Raw genomic sequence first — 24374 nt, forward strand, 5'->3', positions numbered from 1 at the left:
ACATGCCCACACTTCATTACACGATGGTATTTGCCAAGATTGCTTTCATTTAAATTAACAGATAGTGCCTGGAAAAATATTTAAAGGTGGAACTTATCCAGAAAGTAGGTTTTATCTGTTACTAAGTCATGAAATCAGCCTCTATTAAAGTGGGAGATGGGCTGTCTGAGTTCCTATGCATTTACACTGTATCCTAGATGCTCCTTTTCCTCTACCTTCTCTATTCTAGTTGCCTACACTCACACTCCTTCTTGCATTTATAGATTACATTTACCTAGGCAGAAAATTAAACTTAAACCAAGGTAATAAAGCAGTTTTGATATGATTTTTTTTAATATCCTACAGAATTTGAGTTTGAGAATGACCCAGGCATGTGTCATTACCACATCTTATTTACTTTTTCTTACTTGGAAGATCAATTTGTTTACTCATCTATTGTTTGGTCACTTCTGATATCTATTATTCTAGTTTATATTCTATAATCTAAGTATCACAATTTTAATATATAATCCCAGTCATTTATCAGTGATTATTCTTTATAGATACCATGGTCTGAATGTTTGTGTCCCCACAAAATTCATTTGTTGACATTTAGCCACTACTGTGATATCTGTAGGTGATACCATTGGGAAGTGATTCAGTCATGAGTGGGGCCCTCATGAACAGGATTGTGCCCTTACAGAGTTTTCAGAGCTGCTTTGACCCTTCAACCTTGAGGACACATCAAGACAATACCATCTTTGAAACAAAAAAGGAATCCTCACCAGTCATTGAAACCGAATGCCTGGATCTTGGACTTACTAGCTTCCACAACTATAAGAAAAAAATTTGCATTCTTTATAAACCTACCAGTATAAAAATATTTTGTTATAGCAGACCAAACAGACTAAGACAACACAGTCAGCATTTTTTCTGGTAGGTATTCCCTTATTTTTAGGATATTATTGAAATAAATGTCCATTCATGGGTGACTGTCTTGGAACATTTAAGCCAAGGTCACTATGTTTAGCATTTTTTTAACATTTACATGTAGAGAGCTCATAAATTTCTTTAATTCTTAACCTATAATTCTTGATTGGTCTATCAATACAGGCTGACTTTCATAACCATCATTGTAGTCACAGTTCATCAAAGTAACAATTATTCATTGTTACTTTGTTCTGATCTATTCTACAGTAGAGTCATAATTTTTTTGAATTTTGCACATCTTGGGCACTTATGTTTCATGAATATATGAGGTTCTCTATATTATTCTTCATTCAGGAAGTTTGATTTCTTCTGTTTAATTCTTAAAAAACTCTCTATTCATAGCATAATAAATACAAAACAACTTCTACTTAACTAGTCGTTTCCTTTATCTCAGAAGTAAGATAGTCATTTTCCAGTTTTCTATGCTCTACAAATATTTATATTTGCTGCAAATCCATGTTATATCAACTAATCCCCTGGAACTATGAACTCCATCAGTATGCAGGATGCAAATAATCCATTTCTTCTTATTTCATACCTGAAAACAAATTTTTCAGTTTGGGAGTCATATACAGCTATAATCAAGAAGAAAATTAAAAATACAGTGATTTGAAACATTGTACAAAACACCAAATTCCCAGAAAATATACTACTTGATATATGTTACACAAAAATTGGTTTGATAAAAGAAAATAAGTCCTTCATTGCTTGGAGTTGCAAATTGGTACAGCCACCCTGGAAAGCAGTATGGAGATTCCTCAGAAAACTTGGAATGGACCCACCATTTGACCCAGCTATCTCAATCCTCGGTTTATACCCAAAGGACTTAAAATCAGCATACTACAGTGATGCAGCCACATCAATGTTCATAGTAGCTCAATTCACAATAGCTAGATTCTGCAATCAACCTACATGCCCTTCAATTGACAAATGGATAAAGAAACTGTGGTATGTATACACAATGGGATATTACCCAGCCATAAAGAAGAATGAAATTATGGTATTGCTGGTAAATGGATGACGCTGGAAAATATCATGCTAAGTGAAATAGGCCAAGCCCCCAAAACCAAAGGCCGAATGTTTTCTCTGGTAAGTGCATGACAATATATAACGAGGGTAGCCGGGGGAAGAGAAGAATGAAGGAACTGTGGATGGTATAGAGAAAAATGGTGTGAAAGTGGGTGGAGGACAGAAAGATAGTAGAAGGAAACAGACCGTATTACCCTGTATGTATGATTACATGAATGGTGTGAATCTACATTGTGTACAACCATAGAAATGAAAAGTTGTACTCCATTTGTGTACAATGAATCAAAATGCAGTCTATAAAAATAAAAAATATTTTTAATAAAAAAATAAAAAGAAAATAAGACCGTGGTATTTGCTGGAGTTATAATCTATACTTCTTTTTAGAACAATGTGGAGAAGACGTGGACATACAGATGATGACAGGTCTATGTCCATTTTTTTCTTTGTTTTTGTTTGTTTGTTTGTTTGTTTTTGGACTGGCGGATTGAACCCAGGATCACTTTACCAGTGAACTACATTCTTAGTCCTATTAATTTTTTATTTTGAAACAAGGTCTTGCTAAATTGCTGAGGCCGGCCACAAACTTGCAATCCTCTTGCCTCAGCCTCCTAAGTTGTTGGAACTACAGTGTGCTCTGCCATGCTTGGCCCTCTCCTCTCCTCTCCTCTTCTCTCCTCTCCCCTCCCCTCCCCTCCCCTCCCCTCCTCTCCTCCTCTTTCTTCTCTTCTCTCCTCTCCCCTCCCCTCCCCCCTCTCTCTATCCTTTTCTTTCCTTCTTTTCCTTTCATCCTCCATGTTATCTATCATCTTTCTATTCAGAAAAAGAATGTTTGCTCAATCAAAATCTCTCTAGATAAAAAAGCAGTTTTCAGGCATGCATTTAATGAATATACTTTTTAAAAGTAAAAATTAGGGTTCATATTTATTTGATATTGTTGAAATACAGAGTAAAACCACAAGAACATATGTAACATAGTTTGTATTAATTGGCTCTGATGATATTCAAGTATTTTTATAGTAAGTGTGATGTGTCCTAGCTTGTGTATTTCAATATTTGTCTTACTGGTTGTCACTTTTCTATCTAGCACTCCCTGAAATGATTAGGCAGGAATACATGGATTGAAAAAAGAGTCTTACAGCCCGTGTTATCAGGAAAAATGGTATATATGTGAGGAGGCAACTTTTGCCCAAGAAACTGTTACAGAAATTAAAAATACATAAAATTTAATTTAAAGCCAACTCAAAGTGAATCAAGGACCTCAGAATTAGACCAGAGACACTGTACCTAATAGAAGAAAAAGTAGGTCCAAATCTTCATCATGTCAGTTTAGGTTCAGACTTCCTTAACATGACTCCCAAAGCACAAGAAATAAAAGCAGGAATCAATTGATTGGGATAGATTCAAACTAAAAAGCTTTTTCTCAACAAAGGAAACTATCAGTAATGTGAAGAGAGAGCCTTCAGAGTGGGAGAAAATATTTGCCACACACATTTCAAAGAGCACTATTCTCCAGAATCTATAAAGAACTCAAAATCTTTACACCAAAAATACAAATAACCCAATCAAATAAATGGGCTAAGGAATTGAGCAGACATTTCACAGAAGAAGATCTACAAGCAATCAACAGATATATGAAAAAATGTTCAACATCTCTAGTAATAACAGAATTGCAAATCAAAACTACCCTAAGGTTCCATCTCACCTCAATTAGAATGACGATTATCAAGGATTCAAGCAACAATAGGTGTTGGAGAGGATGTGGGGAAAGAGGTACACTCACACATTGCTGGTGTGGTTGCAAATTAGTGCAGCCACTAGGGAAAGCAGTGTGGAGATTCCTTAGAAAACTTGAAATGGAACCACCATTTGACCCAGCTATCCTCTCCTCTCCTATACCCAAAGTACTTAAAATCAGCATACTACAGAGATACAGCCACATCAATGTTCATAGCTGCTCAATTCACAATAGCCAGACTGTGGAACCAACCTTGATGCCCTTCAGTTGATGAATGGATTAAGAAACTGTGGTGTATATACACAATGGAATATTAGCCATAAGGAAGAATAAAATTATGGTATTTTCAGGTAAATGGATGGAGTTGGAGAATATAATGCTAAGTGAGATAAGCAATGGGGGGTGGGAGGGATGCAAGAATGGAGGAAGGATGGATTGTATAGAAGAAAAAGAAGATTGGGCAGGGGTTGGAGGAAGGAAAAAATAACAGAATGAGACAAACATCATTACCCTATACATGTATGATTACACAAATGGTGCAACTCTACTTCATGTACAACCAGACAAACAACAGTTTAATTTTAATTCAATTTTAAATTAAATTAAATTAAATTAAATTTCAAAATAAATAAATTGCTTATGGTAGACACTGGATAAGTTAGAAATAACTATGAGATCTGTGAAGAGGCACATGTCAGATTGGAGACTGAAAATATTTTCATATGAAGGTCTCTTTAACACAGAAAATAAGATTTATTTTTAATATCACAATTCAAATGATTTAAATTTATCTACAACACAATAATAAAAACTTTCCTATTAAATTTGAAGCTTACCCAGCATTGAATGTGGTACCATTTGTCCATTTCCAAGACTTTCCCACTTTCCTGCTCAGCCCAATCCAGTGCATGGAAGTTCCTGTGTATTTCTTCAAAAAATTCCTTTCACAAAGCACAAGGTATCATCCATTAGTTAATATTTTAGAGCACACTGTGAAACATGCCTCTCAACCAAATCATTTTACCCTTTAAAATTCCCATTCTAAATTCTCATGCCTTCATTTTCCTGTAGCCACAAATAGTACAGATATTGACCTTTGAGACAGTATTTTCAGAACTCTTTATTTCACTCTTTCAGTTAGACTTGTCTAAGAAGTTATATTTTAATCAAGTCATTGAAATTCTGTAAGCTACACTGTCTCTATCTTCAAAGGCAATTTCCGTCTCTTCAGAAATTGTGGGGAAAGCATAACTGACATTTTTCTTTCAAGTTCAAAATCCTAAGTCATTGGTTTGTTCTAGTCACTGGGTGAATGACAAAGACCATGAACTGCTCTACCCGGATGTCAAGCTCAGGTTCTCAGTGGTTTGCACAGGAACTGGTACAGCTTGTTCCTCAGGAAGGACAGGAAACAATGCTTCTGTTTTGTTTTAAGCAAGGGTGCTCTTCCACCACTCACAGAGGAAGGACTGCAGAGGAAAGGAGTAATGGAAAGTGTCAGTACTGTTAAGACAGGAAAACTCAGTGGCAAACTACTTTGGATAGACCCCCACCCCACTAAGAATGCCATTCCTGTTGTATGTTTTCTCAAACAATCGGAGATCAAACTAACTTCTGGGTAAATATGATTTATTACTATGGGAGACATTAAGTGGGAGTTTCAGGGTATCCTCTATCATCTTCTTACTATAGAACCTTAATGGTATTTGTCAGTTTTTCTTTACAAAGCAACCAATCTCTTCCTTACTTACTCTGAGTGTCGCTGGCTCTTTGCAGTACAAAATCCGTGGATATTTGTCACCGCTTGCAGCAACAATTTGCACGGGTCTTATGGGTGGTGGACTGGAAACTGAGCTACTTCTATCTTTCTCTTTAGTGCACTGCTTTCTTTCTTGTTTGTTTCTAGAGGATAGAGGAAATGAGGTTTACTTGCTTTGAGAGGAGAGAGAGAGAAAGAGAGACTTTGCTTTCAGAGATATCTATGTCTTCTTAGTTTTCTGCTGCTTCTTGCTGGTGCGTCCTGCATCCTGTGAACTAAGAGTGCATCTACCTAAGGTGCTTTAGTTATGCGTCTCAGTTCTCCGCTCTGCGATCTGCCTTCCGCCGCTGCCCCTACTCACTGCTTCTATCGGCTAGCCGCTTCTTCTTCCTAGCTGCCGTTCTGCTGTCTTTTCTTTCTGCTAGCTGCTGTGTTCTTCTTTTTACTAGCTGCTGTGTTTGCTAGCTGCCGCCGCTTTTCCCTACTAGCTGCTGCGCTGTCTCGCTCCCCCTACGCTTATATCACCTCCAGGAGGCAGAGAGTAGGGTCACGCCTTTTATGCAAAGATTAGGCCAGACGCTAGAAGTCCAAGCAGGCATAATTAGGAGTGCTCGAGAACACATGCACATACATTGTGTGCATGGACGATAAATCACCTGAGTGTGCTTATGTCAATTAACCTCCTCGCTGCCGATGTGATCAGGCGCTGCCCTGGCTCGGTCAACATGGCACAGCCCCCAACACTGAGCCCCTGAAGTCCTAGTCTGTCTGCTTTGCCTTCTCTCATCTCTTCCATTCCTTAGTTCACTTTCTGGAAGTACTCATATCTCCTTAACATCCTCATTTCTAAATTCCTAAATTCTAAAGAGGTACATCCTTTTTTTAATTTCAAAAAATTTCCAGAATATTCTTGGTTGAATGCAAATGTAAAGTTTGTAAGAAGTAATATTACAATCTAAGAACATTCAATAATGACATTTATCTATATACACAGTGGGCATTGATGTTAAGACCTGGCCTCCTTAGGCAATTTGCCTGCAATTTGGTCCCAGCTCATGTGTCTGTGGGTGTGAGCTTGTGTGTGTGTGCACATGAGCATGGCTGAAGATTACCTGAGTTTTTATGAGATTGTGCTTAGAGCACTGTCTGACATGGATTGTCACATAATATCAGCTGTTATTGTATTCAATCTCTCCTTACAGAAACATAAACTTTGAAATTATTTAAAAGGTTGCCTTTTTCTTACCATTTTCCTTTGGGTGTCAATCTGAGCAAGTTGTGACCTCTGTATCTGCAGTATCTATCACTGGCTGTCCAATTTCTGGTATCATTAGAAAAAGAGAAACACGTCTCTCCTACTCTAATCCAGTCCCTGTGCTACACGTGGCACAGTTTTAGGACATTTTGATATTACTGGGAAAAAAAAAAAAAAAGAAATTATCAGATAAAAATAAATCAAAAACTGTTTCCACTCACTGCAGTGAATCACTTTTACTTTTTACTTCTATCTCTCTGTTTAATCAATGAACACTTGAGCATGCAGACATCAGAAAGAACATCAGCATTCTTGAGAATGACAAGGAAAACAAGAATCGGAACTGCTGAGCACTAGCACAGTTGATTTTAAGTGCTAAATTTAGCAAAGAGAGCATATGGAAAACCAGGTTCTAAGAACTCTTAGGCCATAGAGCAGGAATTAAATCTGACTTTGGATTCTGCAAGTCAGTGTGTGTGTGTGTGTGTGTGTGTGTGTGTGTGTGTGTGTGTGTAACCTATAATACTCAGAAGAATATTACCACCTTTTTTTTTTTTTCAAACTTGCAGGTCCAAGAGAAGATCTTGCAACCGATCACTGATGCCATTGTTTCTTCTTCCCCCTTTAACATATGATGGTGAAGAAGTTCAGAGGGTGACACTCAGAACTGTGCTGCTGTGGCATATTGACTATTTTGAAGTATCTGAAAAGCAGCAGATGCAAGAAGAAGTGTCCTGATCTTTCTTCTTTTTCATGGAAGCAGGACCTGAAAATCCCACATGAAAAAATGTCCTTTCTATACGAGAAGGAAAGTAACATTCTTCCATCAAGAATTGGAGAGTTGAGGCAAAGGGAAATTTGTATAAACAAACCACAATAAATCTCCTGGTCACTTCTCTACCGTACCCCAAATCCCTTTGCCTTATCATATGTCCACAGTTTGCTAATTTTTCCAATTAAATATGCACATTCAATTCTGAGTCTTTGAGTCTTCATTTTCTTATGAGAATTTCTCTGCTGCATGAAATTCATATAAAGTTGGATGCTATTCTCCTATTTATCTCCAGGTCAACTACATTCTCATGCTGAGCAGAAAAATCCCAAGAGAGTAGAGGAAAACTTTTGCTTCTCCTAAAGAGAGAAGGAAGGAAGGAAGGAAGGAAGGAAGGAAGGAAGGAAGGAAGGAAGGAAGGAAGGAAGGAAGGAAGGAAGGAAGGAAGGAAGGAAGGAGAGGAGAAAGATTTTGAAGAACAGCTATAAGTAATATAACTAGCTCTTAATTTAAAAGAAATTAAAACAAATAAATGATATTGTGTAGGTATTGCTGTGGAGGTGGTTACAATTTATGAGGCATTAGCATTAAACAGGGATTTTGATCCTGATTCTAGAAGTTATTATGTGCAAGAATCAACTTACTCTAGTCTTTATATCTTTAAGTGAAGTTCATAATTATATCTCCCTTACAATCTTGTGAGAATTAAATATAAATAATAGGACATAGTGTATTTAACATTAACTCACAGTACTCTCAATGAAAAAAAGTATTGCTTTTGTTATCTGTTGATCATCTGAGAATTTAAGATTATTTTTACTCAAAGACCAAGGACTCCTATAATACAGTTAAGAACATGATTCTACACTTCAGTTGAAAGCATTATTTTTTTTCTGAGAAATGCAAAGAATATGATAAAACTTGAATTAAATTAAGCAATAGTTGTCAAAATGGCAAATCAGAAGCAACCAGAACTTGCTTGCATCTCCTCATATTGGAATCAAAATAATTAGAAAGCAACTATTTATTGAGGTGCATGACTATGGAAAAATGCTGAAGTGTAATAGTGGACATACAGAGGCTTGGAGCAATCCAGACTCTGGATAGTAGAAGAGAAGGTGAGACAATACCAGACCTTAAATTATACTATGGGGCTATAGTAATAAAAATGGCATGGTATTGACACCAAAACAGATGTATAGACCAATGGTACAGAATAGAAGACACAGAGACAGGCTCACATAAATACAGTTATCTCATACAGGACAGAGGTTTCATAAACATGCATTGGAGAAAAAAAATAACCTCATTCACAAATGGATCTGAAAAAACTGGAAATCCTTCAGCAGAATGAAACTTAACCCCTGTCTCTCACCCTGCACAAAATACAGCTCAAACTGGATCAAGGACCTAGGCATTAGACCAGAGACCCTGTACCTACTAGAAGAAACAGTATGCTTGACTCTCCATCATGTTGGCTTAGGAAACAAATTCCTCAACAAGACTTCCAAAGGGCAAGAAGTAAAATCAAGAATCAATAAATGGGATGGTATCAAACTAAGTTTCTTCACAGCAAAGGAAACAATCAAGAATGTGAAGAGAGAGCCTACAGAATGGGAGTAAATCTTTGCCACTTTCACCTCAGAGAGAGCACTAATCTCCAGGATATATAAAGAATTCAAAAAATTTAACACACACACATACACACACACACACACAAACAAATAATCCAATCAATAAATAGTCTAAGGAACCAAACAGACACTTCACAGAAGAAATATGATTGGTCAACAAATGCATGAAAAAATAATCAACATCACTAGAATAGAGAAATGCAAATTAATACTGCTCAGAGATTCCATTTCATTCCAGTCAGAAGGGCAATTATATAGAATACTAGTGACAACAAATGTCTGGAAGGATGTGGGGAAAAGGTACATTCATACATTGCTGGTGGGATTGCAAATTGGTGCAACCACTCTTGAAAGCAATATGGAGGTTCCTCAGAAAACTTGGAATAGAATCACCATTTGACCCAATTTTTCCACTCCTCAGTATATAACCAAAGGTCTTAAAATCAGCATACTATAGTGACACAGCCACATGGATGTTTGTAGCAGCTCAGTTCACAATAGCTAAGCTATGGAACCAACCTAGAAACCCTTCAACAGATGAACGCATGAAGAAAATGTAGTACATATACACAATGGAATATTAACCATAAAGAAGAATGAAATTATGACTTTTGCCAGTAAATGGAGACAATCATGTTAAGTGAAATAAGCCAATCCCCAAAAACCAAAAACTGAATATTCTCTGTGTTATGCAGATGCTTACTCAAAATAGGCATGGGGAGGTGTTCATTGGATTGGACAGGGCAGAGTGGAGGGAAGGGAAGGGGGAAGGGAGTGAGAAAGAAAGTAGTATGAATTGGATGTAACTTTCCTATGTTTATATATGAATATGTGACCAGCATAACTCCACATCATGTACAACCACAGGAATGAAATGTTATACTCCATGTATGTATGATATGTCAAAATATATTCTACTATCATGTATAACTAAAAACAAATTTTTTAAAAAAAGAGAAGATGAGAAAGAGGTACAGTGCCACACTTGTGGCAGCATGGCAAAGGGCAAGAATCACAGAGATAAAGGGAGACCCAGTAAGCACAGCTAGTCCAGAATTCAACACAGTGCAGACAGGAGGACTGGATCTGGGATATGCATAACAGGCTGGCACTGAGATGTTCTCTGTAGTTCCTAACCTATGCTCATAGTGCTGTAAAAATAAGCCATTTTGGGAAGGTCACATCTGAGCTTGCTGTTGTGCAAAACAAAAGCCTTTGCATTTTCCTATCCCTGGGAATCCACAGTGAACATTCCTACACCGTTCCAGTGCACGTCTACCTTGAGACCCAGTTTAGCGCCAAGGAGTGCCACTGAAACAAACCCATTGAAAAATATATGTAGTGGGAAACCAGTGAGGGACATGAAATGAAGCAGAACTTGCTTCTCCTTTAGGATGGACAGACTGGGTGAGGAGCTGAAGCAGTTCCTGGGACTGAGCAGGCAAACATGATTACAGTAGGAGCTGGCTCTTAGAAGGTCAGAGACAGGTGCTATGGATTGTACGAGGCCTGCTGGATTCCTTCTTCCTAGTGTGGTTACTTGCCTTTCCTTCCATGTGGGTTTCACAATGGGCACCAGACACAGACTTTGACACATTCCCTGGTGTCAGCCTAACCCTGGGATTCCTTGAGCTAATCTTTTCAGAGTAAATTTCTGGAACTTTGCTAGCTTGTATTGTTAAGCAGGGCAGTTGAGATCTATTCCAACTGGCTCTAGTCCCAAACTACTTCCACTGGTTGTTTGTTAAGCAATACAAAATAAGAATGAAAGAATAAATAATACCCAGCTTTTGCTCCCTAAGGGGAGTACAGCCTAATAGGACACAAAGAAATTCTGATCAGCATAGGTAGGGAACACCAACTCTTGGCCACATGAGTCGCCACTTTGTCAGAAACAATACTTTTGTTTTTTAGCAAGGTTTTCTTTTCATTATTTGCTGTTTTGTATATATACTTTTTCTTCACACTCTCTTCCTTTAATATTTATTTTATTTATTTTAAATATTTTATTATTGTGCTTTCTAACTTTTTCCTGCTTTTTTTCTCTTTTTGAATTTTCAAAATTTTCTTCAGCTTTTTCGTCTTTTAATGTTATATTTATCATTTCTTAACTTTTTAGTTTATTCTATATCATTTCTGCCTTTGCAATTTCTGTAGTTTTTGGTATTCCAAATGTTGTAGTTTTTACTTAGTTTTTAATTTATTTCTGTAACTTGTCTGTTTTCTTTGTTGTGATTATTGTTACTTGTTTTCCTCTTTTTACACAATGGTGGAAATTGAGCCAGATGCTTTGAGCATGCTGGGTAATTACTCTGCCACTGAATTTACTCCCAGTCCAAGTCAGGGAAATTGCACTGTACTCCGCCCATGCCCCATCCCTGTTCTTACCTTGTGGCTATCTCAACTTAAAGAATAGGGGAGATAAAAGACCAGCCAACAACTGGCCACATTTAGACATCGGTAGGGGGCAAGAGAAGAAGGCTGAAGGCCTGTTCTAAAAATTAACCTTTATAGCAAGAGTAGAAAGACCAACACAAAGATTGTAAACAGCTCACCTACTAGGGAACTTGGTATTTGTTACTCCCATGCCCTTTCAGACCACACATTAATGACAAGAATGGAGGAGTAGTTACAGAGGAGATAGTCTATATACTCTGCTATCTATAATGCAACTGCCTGATCTTCCAGAGGAACTCCACTGCAGTGAGAGTTTCAGAAAATTGGGACCCTCAGGTTCTGCAATAATATACACTATGTTGAAATGCACTAATTGCGGCCAAAGAAGCAATAGAAAAATTACACCATGAAGTCCAGTTAGAATTAAACTTAGCACTACAGCACAATCCAATATTCTAGGACATATTGTCAAAAGGCCTTACCCTAAAAAGGACCTCAAATAAAAAGAGAGAAGATGTCTATACCAATATATGAACAAATCTCAACATAGATATCTCAGAAGATACAAAGGTTAATACATATAAATATGAAACACAATAAATGTGGAAAAAAACAAGGGAACTAGACTCTAAAAGTTTGTTACTCTAGTAACTAACTCTAAAGATATTGAAGTGGTTGAAATGCTGGACAAAGAATTCAAAATAGATGAAAAATGATAGTGAATTCAAACCGGGTTCAAATAAAAAACTGAATGAATGAGGAAGACAATTCAGGAAGTGAAAGAGAAATCAATAAAGAGAGATTCTGAGAAAGAATGAAACAAAAAATTCCAAAATGAAAAGGTCAGTAGATAAAATTAAAAACTCAGCTGAAACCCACATTAATAGATTAGATCAAGCAGAAGAAGGAATATCAAGGTTTGAAGATAAGTTTTATGAATTATGTCTTTCAGACAGTAATAAAGAAAATATAACAAGAAAGAAAAAGACATATAATATCTATGAGACATCATTAAAAGGCCAAATCTATGACTGATAGTAATAGACAAGAGAGTTAAGGTACAGACTGAAAACATAGAAACCTTATTCAGGTAAGTAAAAGAAGAACAATGTCCAAATATTAGGAAAGATATGGCTATCTATAGCCTCAATTATATATGGCTAGAAAAGAATCTATTCACAAAGTATTAAAATGCCAAAAGTACAGAACAAAGAATATTAAAGCCTGCAAAAGAGAAGTGTTAATCACATATAAAATTAAACCTATCAGAATATAAGGATATTTCTGAGAAGGAACTGTCAAAGCCAAGAGAGCATGGAATGATGTATTTCAATCTCTGAAAGAAAATAACTGCCAATCTAGATTACTATACCCATCAAAGTTATCCTTCAGAATAGAAGGAAGAAAGACCTTTCAAGATAGACATAGACTAAATGAGTTGATATTACTAAACAGCATTAAAGAAAATACTTAAAGGAATCCTACATTCAGAAAGGGAAACATGATAAACAGAATCATAAGAATATAGGAAAAAAATCACTTTAGAAGAATAGATAATCAAATGAGGATAAGAAAATAATCAAATATTATTAACCAAGGAAACCATCAAACCTATAAAATGAATAAGGAAAAAAGAAACAAATACAGATTATTGAAATGACCAGAAGAAAAACAAAATGACAGAAAGTAGTATAAACTTTCAGGAGTAACTCTGAATTTAAAAGGACTTAGGTCTCCAATTAAAAAAGACACAGACTGACTGATTAGATTACAAAGCAAGAGCAAAAAGAAAAAAGAAAAAAAATCTCTTGCTTTTTACAAAGCCTTCCTCACTAGCAAAGACATACATAGACTGAGAGTGAAAGGATAGAAAATGATATTCAAGCAAATGGAATCTGAAAGTAAGCAGCAATAACTACACTCATATCCTACACAATTATTTTAAGCCAAAAATCAGTCAGAAGATAAAAAGAAAGTTACTACATATTATTAAAGCAAGCAATTCATCAAGAAGATGGATTTGTAAACATATATGCACCAAACATTGAAGTACGCCATTTTATAAAACAAGCAGTATGGGAAATAAAGGGAGAAATAGACCCCAAAACAAGAGTAGTGGGTGACTTCAATGCCCCACTCTTACCAATAGATAAATCATTCAGATCCCCCCAAAAAAATCAACATGGAAACATCAGAATTACGTTATACTACAGATCCAAAGGACTTAGCAAACATCTCCAGAATATTCCAATAGTCCACTCCCTCCATAGCTGCAAAATACACATTCTCTTCCTCAGCTCATGGAACTTTTTCCAAACTAGATCGTATTTTGGGCCATAAAGCAAGTTTTGGTAAATATTTTAAAAATTGAAATAATTTCTTATATCTTTTTTTTTTTTAGTTGTCAATGGATCTTTTATTTTATTCATTTATTTATATGTGGTGCTGAGAATTGAACACAGGGCCCCACACATGCCAGGCACGCACTCTACCACTGAGCCACAACCCCAGCCCAATTTCTTATATTTTATCAGAGCATAACAGATTGAAACTAGACATCAATTACAAGAAAAACATAGAAATTATACAAATGAATAGAGGTTAAACAATACACTTTTGACAGTGGGTCACTGAATAAATCAGATAGCAATTGAAAGATTGATAGAACCAAATGAAAATGGAAATGCAATGTAGTAGAACCTATAGGATACAACAAAAGCAATACTAAGAGGTAAGTTTATAACTACAAATGCTTACTTTAAAACAAAGGAGAAAGAGAGAGAGAGACAGAGAGCGAGAGAGAGAGAAAGAATCTCAAATAAATAACCTAATGTGTCTGAAAGTTTTGGAAAAACAAGAACAAATGAAACCCAAAACGAGTAGAAGAAAAGAAATAATTAAAATCAGAACAGAAATAAATGAAATAGAAACTCAAAAAACAATATAAAGTATCAATAAACAAAGAGTTGATTCATTGAAAAGATAAACAACTTGGATAAAACCTCAGCCAAACTGACCAAATAAAACAGAGAAGAACCAAATAAAAAACATTAGAGCAAAAATTATGTATTATAACAAATATCACTGAACTCCATAGGCTCATTAGGGAATGTTTCAAAAAATATTCCAATAAATTGGAAAATTCAGAAGAAATGGAAAATTTCTGGAAACTATGATCTTCCAAAACTGAATAAATAGGACAGGAAAAAAAAAAAAAAAGCCTAAACTGAGCAATAACAGGCAATGAGAAAAAAGAAGTAATAAAAAGTTTTCCAACAAAGAAAAGCCTAGAACTGGACAGATTTATTGTTGAATTTTGACAGTCTTTAAGGAACAACTAATGCCAATGCTACTCAAATAAGTCCATAAAGTAGAAAGTAAAAGAATTCTTTCAAAGTCATTCGACAAAGCCAGTATTATCCTGCTACCAAAACCAGATAACAACACAACAACAACAACAACCACAAAATTATAGGCCAAAATCCTTGATGAATAAAATACTTGGAAATGAAATTCAACAACACATTTAAAAGATTGTACATCATGATCAGGTTGTCTTCATTCCAGGAATGTAAAAAGGCTACAATATACTCAAATGAATGAACATAATATAGAACAAAAATGGAATTAAGGATAAAAGTCCCATGATTGCCTCAATTGCAGAGACAGGGCATAGAAGAATCACAACACAACATAATAAAGGTTGTATATGAAAAACTCATAGCCAATATTATACTGAATAAGGAAGAGTGAAAACATTTCTTCTAAAACCAGAAACAAGAAAATGGAATCCACTCTCACCACTCCTATTCAATACAGTATTTGGCATGTTAGCCAGATCAATCAGGCAAAAGAAAGAAATAAAAGATATACAAACAGGAAAGGAGGAAGTCAAATTATCCCTGTTTGAAAATGTTAGGATTCTACACTTAGAAAAACCTAAACACTCACAAAAAAACCTCTTAGAACTGATAAAAATAAATTCAGCAGAATAGTAGGATATAAAATTAACATCAAAAATCATTAACTTCCCTATATACCGATAATGCACTTGATGAGAAATAAATCAGGAAAAGCATTCTCATTCATAATAGCATCACATAAAAATAACACAACTAGGAATAAACCTAACCAAGGAAGTGAAAGAGGTCTACAATGAAAAGTATAAAACCCTGAAGAAACAAATTAAAGGAAATACTAGGAGATGGGAAGTCTCTCCCATGTTCACAGAAAGACAGGGTTAATGTTGCTAAAATAACCATACTACCAAAAGTGATGTACAGACTCAGTGCAATCCCCATACAACTGCAATGACATTCTTCACAGAACTAGAAAGAAAATCCTAAAATTCATTTGGAAGCACAAAAGATATAAAACAGCCAAAACAATTTTGAGCAAAAAAAGAAATGCTGGAGGTACAATAACTGATTTCAAAATATACTATCAAGTCATAGCTACAAGAACAGCACAGGATTTGCATAAAACAGACATGTAGACAAATGGAATAGACTAGAGAACCCAGTTGCAAACCCACCCATCTTCAGCCATCTGATTCTTGATGAAAGTGCCAAAAACATGTTGGAGACAAATAGCTTCTTCAACAAATGGTGCTGGGAAAACTGGACAACCAGGTGTAGAAGATTAAAACTAGATATCTCTCACCCTATACAAAAATCAACCCAAAATGAATCAAAGATCTTAATGTGAGATCTGAAACTTTGAAACTACTAGAAGAAAATTAGGGGAAACGCTTTAAGATTTTAGCATAGGCAACAATTTCCTGAGAAGCACTGCAGTAGTTCAGGAAACAAAGGCAAAAATTGGCCAATGGGATTATATTGAATTATGTTTACACAGTAAAGAAAACATAAACAGAGTGAAGAGACAGCCTGTAGAACGGGAGAAAATTTATGCTAGATATTACTATGATAGAGGAATATCCAAAATATATAAAGAACTCAAAAAAGTTAGTGAGGAAAGAAAAAGTAATCCAAACAATAAATGCGCAAATGATCTGAAAAAATACCTCTCAAAAGAAGTACAAATAATCAATAGATAAATGAAAGAATGCTCAATATCTTTAATTATCAGGGAAATGCAAATAAAAACTTCACTGAGAGTCTACTTCAACCCAGTCGGAATGACTATATTATCTAAAGAATATATTGCTGGGTCAAATGGTGGGTTCATTCCAAGTTTTCTGAGGAATCTCCACACTGCTTTTCAGACTGGCTGCATCAATTTACCATCCCACCAGCAACGTATAAGTGTACCTTTTTCCCATTCCTTGGTTTATACTCAAAGGACTTAAAATCAGCATACTACAGTGATGCAGTCACATCAATATTTATAGCAGCTCAATTCACAATAGCTAGATTGTGGGACCCATCTAGATGTTGTTCAACAGATGAATGGATAAATAAAATGTGGCATATATACACAATGGAATATCACTCAGTCATAAAGTAGAATAAGGCCTTCCACTCCGCCCCTGGCGGAGGAAGTGATATCACAGGCCCCATGTGAGCGGATTGCAACACATGCAGCTGCCTGGAGAGAGGGAGCCGGTGTCCTACGTCAGAGCCGCCGCCGCCGCGGAGCCGCCGCCGGGGAGGAGCAGCTGCTGCGGCCCAGGACTGGGCCTTTAGGGAGGAGGAGGCGAGAAGATGGCGGACGACCCCAGTGCTGCCGACAGGAACGTGGAGATCTGGAAGATCAAAAAGCTCATTAAGAGCTTGGAGGCGGCCCGCGGGTGAGCGCCGCGTCCGCCCCCCCCCCCCCCCCCCCCCCGCGTGCCCTCTTGGATCCCGGACCCCTCAGGATGGCCGCCCCCGCGCCGCATGGCCGGATGAGGAGAACCCGGCACTAGCCAACTCCCGCCTTCTGGACCTCTGGCAATGGCACCAGCATGATATCATTGATCATTCCTCCCAAAAACCAGATTTCACGAGTGGCAAAAATGTTAGCAGATGAGTTTGGAACTGCATCTAACATTAAGTCACGAGTAAACCGCCTTTCAGTCCTGGGAGCCATTACATCTGTACAACAAAGACTCAGACTTTATAACAAAGTACCTCCAAATGGTCTGGTTGTTTACTGTGGAACAATTGTAACAGAAGAAGGAAAGGAAAAGAAAGTCAACATTGATTTTGAACCTTTCAAACCAATTAATACATCATTGTATTTGTGTGACAACAAATTCCACACAGAGGCTCTTACAGCACTACTTTCAGATGACAGCAAATTTGGCTTTATTGTAATAGATGGCAGTGGTGCACTTTTTGGCACACTCCAAGGAAACACAAGAGAAGTCTTGCACAAATTCACTGTGGATCTCCCAAAGAAACATGGTAGAGGAGGTCAGTCAGCCTTGCGTTTTGCCCGTTTAAGAATGGAAAAACGACATAACTATGTTCGGAAAGTAGCAGAGACTGCTGTGCAGCTGTTTATTTCTGGGGACAAAGTGAATGTGGCTGGTCTCGTTTTAGCTGGATCAGCTGACTTTAAAACTGAACTAAGTCAATCTGATATGTTTGATCAGAGGTTGCAATCAAAAGTTTTAAAATTAGTTGATATATCCTATGGTGGTGAAAATGGATTCAACCAAGCTATTGAGTTATCTACTGAAGTCCTCTCCAACGTGAAATTCATTCAAGAGAAGAAATTAATAGGACGATACTTTGATGAAATTAGTCAGGACACGGGCAAGTACTGCTTTGGTGTTGAAGATACACTAAAGGCTTTGGAAATGGGTGCTGTAGAGATTCGAATAGTCTATGAAAATCTGGATATAATGAGATACGTTCTTCATTGCCAAGGCACAGAAGAGGAGAAAATTCTCTATTTAACTCCAGAACAAGAGAAGGATAAATCTCATTTCACAGACAAAGAGACAGGACAGGAACATGAGCTGATTGAGAGCATGCCCCTCTTGGAATGGTTTGCTAATAACTATAAAAAATTTGGAGCTACATTGGAAATTGTCACAGATAAGTCACAAGAAGGATCCCAATTTGTGAAAGGATTTGGTGGAATTGGAGGTATCTTGCGGTACCGAGTAGATTTCCAGGGAATGGAATACCAAGGAGGAGACGATGAATTTTTTGACCTTGATGACTACTAGGTAGTCGACATGGGTCCGGCAAAATGTGCCTCACCCTCCAGCATCCAACCCAAGGAGCATACCCGTGGTGGAATCCAAACAGATCCCTGCCTTACAATTGGAACATTTCCAGAACTTAATCCATGAGCATTGGATACTGAAAAGAAAACCGAAACAAAACCAGACCCAACCCTGTACATTGGTTTGTCATGGTGTCAGCGCAGCAGCCTACAACTAAGTTCCTAAATGCCACTTCGGACTAATTTAAAAAAGAATCCCAGTTTTTACTTTTACTCGATGGTGGAATTGGTTGCTCTTGTATTTTATGAAAAAAAAAATGATTTTTTTAACCTTCATACATAGAAGCAAAAATACCTTAACTGCTGTAAACCTTCAAAAGTTAATAAAAGTGAGATCATACTGGTTTGTTTCTTATTTTGATTGGAGAAAAATTAAATTGCTGCATTTCGCAGTGACCCATTTACATGGCATTCTCAGCTTAGACTGCATAAGAAGAAATACATGTGGTGAAATGTTGGAACCATTTCTTTCTTGGTCTCTGTTTAATGTTGAAAGGGTGAGCTAGTAGGAGGCAGTTTCAACCTTACTCCCTCACACCCACTCCCCAGACTGTCAGTTTCAAGGATGCAGATTGCATTGTAAAGTCAAACTGACTCATGAAGCATTGAGGCCAGTGCACTGTTTACTTTCATCTCTTTGGCAGACGCATTTGTGCCCAGCGTTTGGGAGCCCTTTGTATCACTTGCTTTAACAAAGGTCCCCTTAGCCTACTAGAAATCAGTTTGGGATGGATATGATGGGGCTTCTGTGCTATTGCTGGGATTGGGAGAAATAAAACATACAATTTTAGTGGAAGCAAAGAAATTTAGAGATTATTTTATTTTGCTTGGGTCTATCCTTGATAAAAAAGGGAGGTGGTCGTGTTTCCTTGTGTTGGGTGGCATGAGATTATGTGAATGTTTTGATTTTTTTTTTTTTTAATGAACTGCAAGATTTTTCACAGGAACAACAGATAAGACATGTATGACTGTGCATGTTATTATAAACCCCTGGTGGGGTTGGAGCATCTGTTTCAAATGTGGGACTTACAAGCACCTCTCAGATGAGAAATTATGGGAGGAGGGTGGGAAGGGCAGGGGCGGGAGGGGATGGGACACAGCTTCTGGCACGATGGACTAAACCATGTTGGATCTAAAAGTTGGCCTGAAAACCTGAAGCTTATGCTTCACAGCTGGGCTGTAAGGTGGACTTGAACCCAACTGATGCAAGGTCATGGTGTACTCGAGGTGGTGACAGTGAACAAAAAGTGTATAGGATGTGCCCAGTTCTAGCAATGAAAAAAAGTATACCGAATGGACTTTGAAGGACCAAAGGTTTTTAAAGTCAATTGGTATAACTCCCACACTGACTAGGGTAGTGGGGTGCATTTGGTTTTCAAATTGGGTACTTTCAACACTTAGTGCCTGACTGCTGTTCTTCACTGACTTGATTCAGTCACTCGTAGCTTTATTGGTCTTAACCAACTCTTTGTTCCCAGGTTACAGACCTGCCTATCGTTCCAATAATCCTGTTTCACTTGAATGAAGGGAGTATGTCTTAAATGTAAAGCTTCTGGTTCTCACACTGTACTCTGAGGTCCAAATAACTTGTCTGTCAATGTGTAACCTGATGTCTCAACCCCCAGTGATAAGAGTCAATTCTTTGGTGTTCACCGATGTGGGAGGCTTCACCGGAACAGGCTTCTTGCTTTGGGCTCTGCTGTTTGTTTGCAGAACACCCAAGAGCAAGTAAACATGCTCTCTTCACAGCAGTACCTTAGGGTTTTGCCATTGTAAATGGGTCTAATGTGATATGACAAGACCAGAGAAATTGGATGTAAATTTACATTTTTGAATATGCTTGTTGTTTCACATGATACATTTAGGGTATGCAGCTCCTTTTGTAGTTTTTATTTTTACTATTTAAGTTTGGAAATGATGCCAAATTTTTATATTTCTTTAATCAATGTGTTCTCTTCAGTGATATATATTGCATTATATATTGATGTGTGTATCAATATATACTGGTATGTATTACACTTACACATGCAAACACATAAATAAGAGGGGGTGAAAACCGTAGCCTTTGCATTCTCTATAGCCTCTGCAGAGAGATCTAAGCAGCGAAATCTTGGTGTTGTGATGTACAGAAATGGAGAAGAGTATTAAACCATATTTAAGAATATAAAAAAAAAATAAATAAATAAATAAAGTAGAATAAAATTATGGCATTTGCAGGTAAATGGATGCAGTTGGAGAATATCATGCTAAGTGAAATAATCCAATCCCGAAAAACCAATCTCTGATAAATGGATGCTGATACATAACTGGGGGGCGTGGTGGGAGGGGAAGCATGGAGGAACATTGAGTTGTGTAGAGAAAGGGAAATGAGGTAAGGGGAACAGGTGGGGGGGAAGTCAGTATACAAAATGGATACCTGCATACTCAAGTTTGTTGTAGCCCTGTTTACAAAATCATCAATATGAAAACAAACTAGGTGCCTATCAACAGATGAATGGATTAAAACCATTGTGTATGTATACACACACACACACATACACACACACACACACACTCAATGGAGTATTGTTCAGCCATAAAGAAGGAAATGTTGTTTGCAAGACAATGGATGGAACTGGAGATTATGTTAGGTGAAATTAGTTAAGGAAGATAGGTATTGTATATTTTCTCTCATATATTGAAGCTATGATGGGAGAAAGATGACCTGAAAATAAGAGGGACAATTAGTGCACTATCTTTTTAATAGGTTTTTGTATGCGATTTGCTAAAATTTTATTGAGAATTTTTGCGTCGATGTTCATTAAGGATATTGGTCTGAAATTTTCTTTCCTTAATGAGTCTCTGTCAGGTTTTGGTATCAGTGTGATATTGGCTTCATAGAATGAGTTTGGGAGGGTTCCCTCCTCTTCTATTTTATGGAATACTTTGAGAAGTATTGGAATGAGCTCTTCTTTAAAGGTTTTGTAGAATTCGGCTGAGAACCCATCTGGTCCCGGACTTTTCTAAGTTGGTAGGCTTTTGATGACTTCTTCTATTTCAGTACTAAAAAGATAGTGCACCATGATCAAGTGGGTTTCATCCCAGGGATGCAAGGTTGGTTCAACATCAGGAAATCAATAAATGTAATTCACCATATCAATAGACTTAAAGTCAAGAATCACATGATTATTTTGATAGATGCAGAAAAAGCATTTGATAAAATACAGCACCCCTTCATGCTCAAAACACTAGAAAAAATAGGGATAGTGGGAACATTCCTTAACATTGTAAAGGCCATTTATGCTAAGCCCATGGCTAATATCATTCTAAATGGTGAAAAACTGAAAGCATTCCCCCTAAAAACTGGAACAAGGCAGGGATGCCCTCTTTCACCACTTCTATTCAACATCGTTCTTGAGACTCTAGCCAGAGCAATTAGACAAACCAAAGAAATTAAAGGGATGCGAATTGGAAAAGAAGAACTCAAACTATCCCTGTTCGCTGATGACATGATTATATATTTAGAGGAATCTGGAAATTCCACCAGAAAACTCTTAGAACTCATAAGTGAATTCAGTAAAGTAGCAGGTTACAAGATCAATGCTCATAAATCCAATGCATTTTTATACATAAGTGATGAATCTTCAGAAAGAGAAATTAGGAAAACTACCCCATTCACAATAGCCTCGAAAATAATAAAATACTTGGGAATCAATCCCACAAAAGAGGTAAAAGACCTCTACAATGAGAACTATACAACACTAAAGAAAGAAATTAAAGAACACCTTAGAAGATGGAAAGATCTTCCATGTTCTTGGATAGGAAGAATTAATATTGTCAAAATGGCCATACTACCTAAAGTGCTGTACAAATTCAATGCAATTCCAATTAAAATCCCAATGATGTACCTTACAGAAATAGAGAAAGCAATTATGAAATTCATCTGGAAGAATAAGAAACCCAGAATAGCTAAAGCAATCCTTAGCAGGAAGAGTGAAACAGGGGGTATTGCAATACCAGATCTTCAACTCTACTACAAAGCAATAGTAACAAAAACGGCATGGTATTGGTACCAAAATAGAAAGGTAGATCAATGGTACAGAATAGAGGACACGGACACAAACCCAAATAAATACAATTTTCTCATACTAGACAAAGGTGCCAAAAATATGCAATGGAGAAAAGATAGCTTCTGCAACAAATGGTGCTGGGAAAATTGGAAATCCATATGCAACAGAATGAAACTAAACCCATATCTCTCACCATGCACGAAACTAAACTCAAAATGGATTAAGGACCTCGGAATCAGACCAGAGACCCTGCAGATTATAGAAGAAAAAGTAGGTCCAGATCTTCAACATGTCGGCTTAGGACTAGACTTCCTTAACAGGACTCCCATAGCACAAGAAATAAAAGCAAGAATCAATAACTGGGATAGATTCAAACTAAAAAGCTTTGTCTCAGCAAAGGAAACTATCAGCAATGCGAAGAAAGAGCCTACAGAGTGGGAGAATATCTTTGCCAATCATACTTCAGATAGAGCACTAATCTCCAGAATCTATAAAGAACTCAAAAAAACTCTGCTCCAAGAATTCAAATAATCCAGTCGACAAATGGGCTAAGGAAATGAATAGACACTTCACAGAAGAAGATCTACAAGCAATCAACAAACATGTGGAAAAATGTTCAACATCTCTAGTAATAAGAGAAATGCAAATCAAAATCACCCTAAGATTCCATCTTACCCCAATTAGAATGGCGATTATCAAGAATACAAGCAACAACAGGTGTTGGCGAGGATGTGGGGAGAAAGGTACACTCATACATTGCTGGTGGGGCTGCAAATTAGTGCAGCCACTCTGGAAAGCAGTGTGGAGATTCCTTAGAAAACTTGGAATGGACCCTCCATTTGACCCAGCTATCCCACTCCTTGGCCTATACCCAAAGGACTTAAAATCAGCATACTACAGAGATACAGCCACATCAATGTTCATAGCTGCTCAATTCACAATAGCCAGACTGTGGAACCAACCTAGATGCCCTTCAGTTGATGAATGGATAAAGAAACTGTGGTATATATATACAATGGAATATTACTCAGCCATAAAGAATGATAAAATTATGGCATTTGCAGGCAAATGGGTGAAATTGGAGAATATCATGCTAAGTGAGATAAGCCAATCTCAAAAAGCCAAAGGACGAATGATATCGCTAATAAATGGATGATGACACATAATGGGGGGGGAGGGAAGGGTTAGTGTTAGGGTTAGAGTTAGGGTTAGGGAGGGGGGCAAGTATGGAGGGAGGAAGCACTGTATAGAGGGAAAAGAGGGGTGGGAGAGGTGGGGGGAAGGGAAAAAAATAACAGAATGAATCAAACAACATTGCTCTATGTAAATTTATGATTACACAAATGGTATGCCTTTATGCCATGTACAAACAGAGAAACAACATGTATCCCATTTGTTTACAATAAAAAAAAAATTAAAAAAAAAAAAGAGGGACAATTAGGAAAGAAGACCAGGAGGAGAGAAGAATAGCAGGGAGGGTGGATACAATCAATGCACAATATGTGCATGAATGGAAATTTTATAGTGAAACCTATCAATTTGTACAATTAATATGATTGGAAAATTATACTTTTAAAAAGAGTATGGTAAAGC

General features: G+C 37.1%; 2 protein-coding genes across 2 annotated transcripts; one reads left to right on the plus strand and one right to left on the minus strand.

Annotated features, from left to right (window-relative positions):
* Positions 1-919: 919 nt before the first annotated feature.
* CLEC2A (C-type lectin domain family 2 member A) lies at positions 920-17392 on the minus strand (the record flags this gene model as incomplete). Its single annotated transcript, XM_079141755.1, is given in 8 exon segments — positions 920-1476; positions 1479-1507; positions 4570-4670; positions 4672-4674; positions 6739-6783; positions 6789-6869; positions 17127-17257; positions 17347-17392. Coding segments are annotated over 8 exon segments (516 nt in total). The 3' UTR covers positions 920-1396.
* Positions 17393-17432: 40 nt separating this feature from the next.
* Positions 17433-19193, plus strand: LOC306662840 (eukaryotic peptide chain release factor subunit 1-like). The gene has a single exon (XM_079143006.1). The coding sequence runs from the start codon at positions 17459-17461 to the stop codon at positions 18671-18673; it is 1215 nt and encodes a 404-aa protein (XP_078999132.1). The 5' UTR covers positions 17433-17458; the 3' UTR covers positions 18674-19193.
* Positions 19194-24374: the final 5181 nt, after the last annotated feature.

This window comes from Sciurus vulgaris, assembly GCF_902686455.1.
Source record: "Sciurus vulgaris genome assembly, chromosome: 5".
Lineage (NCBI taxonomy): Eukaryota > Metazoa > Chordata > Mammalia > Rodentia > Sciuridae > Sciurus > Sciurus vulgaris.

Bases quoted from the DNA above. Each gene is read 5' to 3' on its own strand.
- LOC306662840 (XM_079143006.1), top strand. From the start codon at position 17,459: ATGATATCATTGATCATTCCTCCCAAAAACCAGATTTCACGAGTGGCA.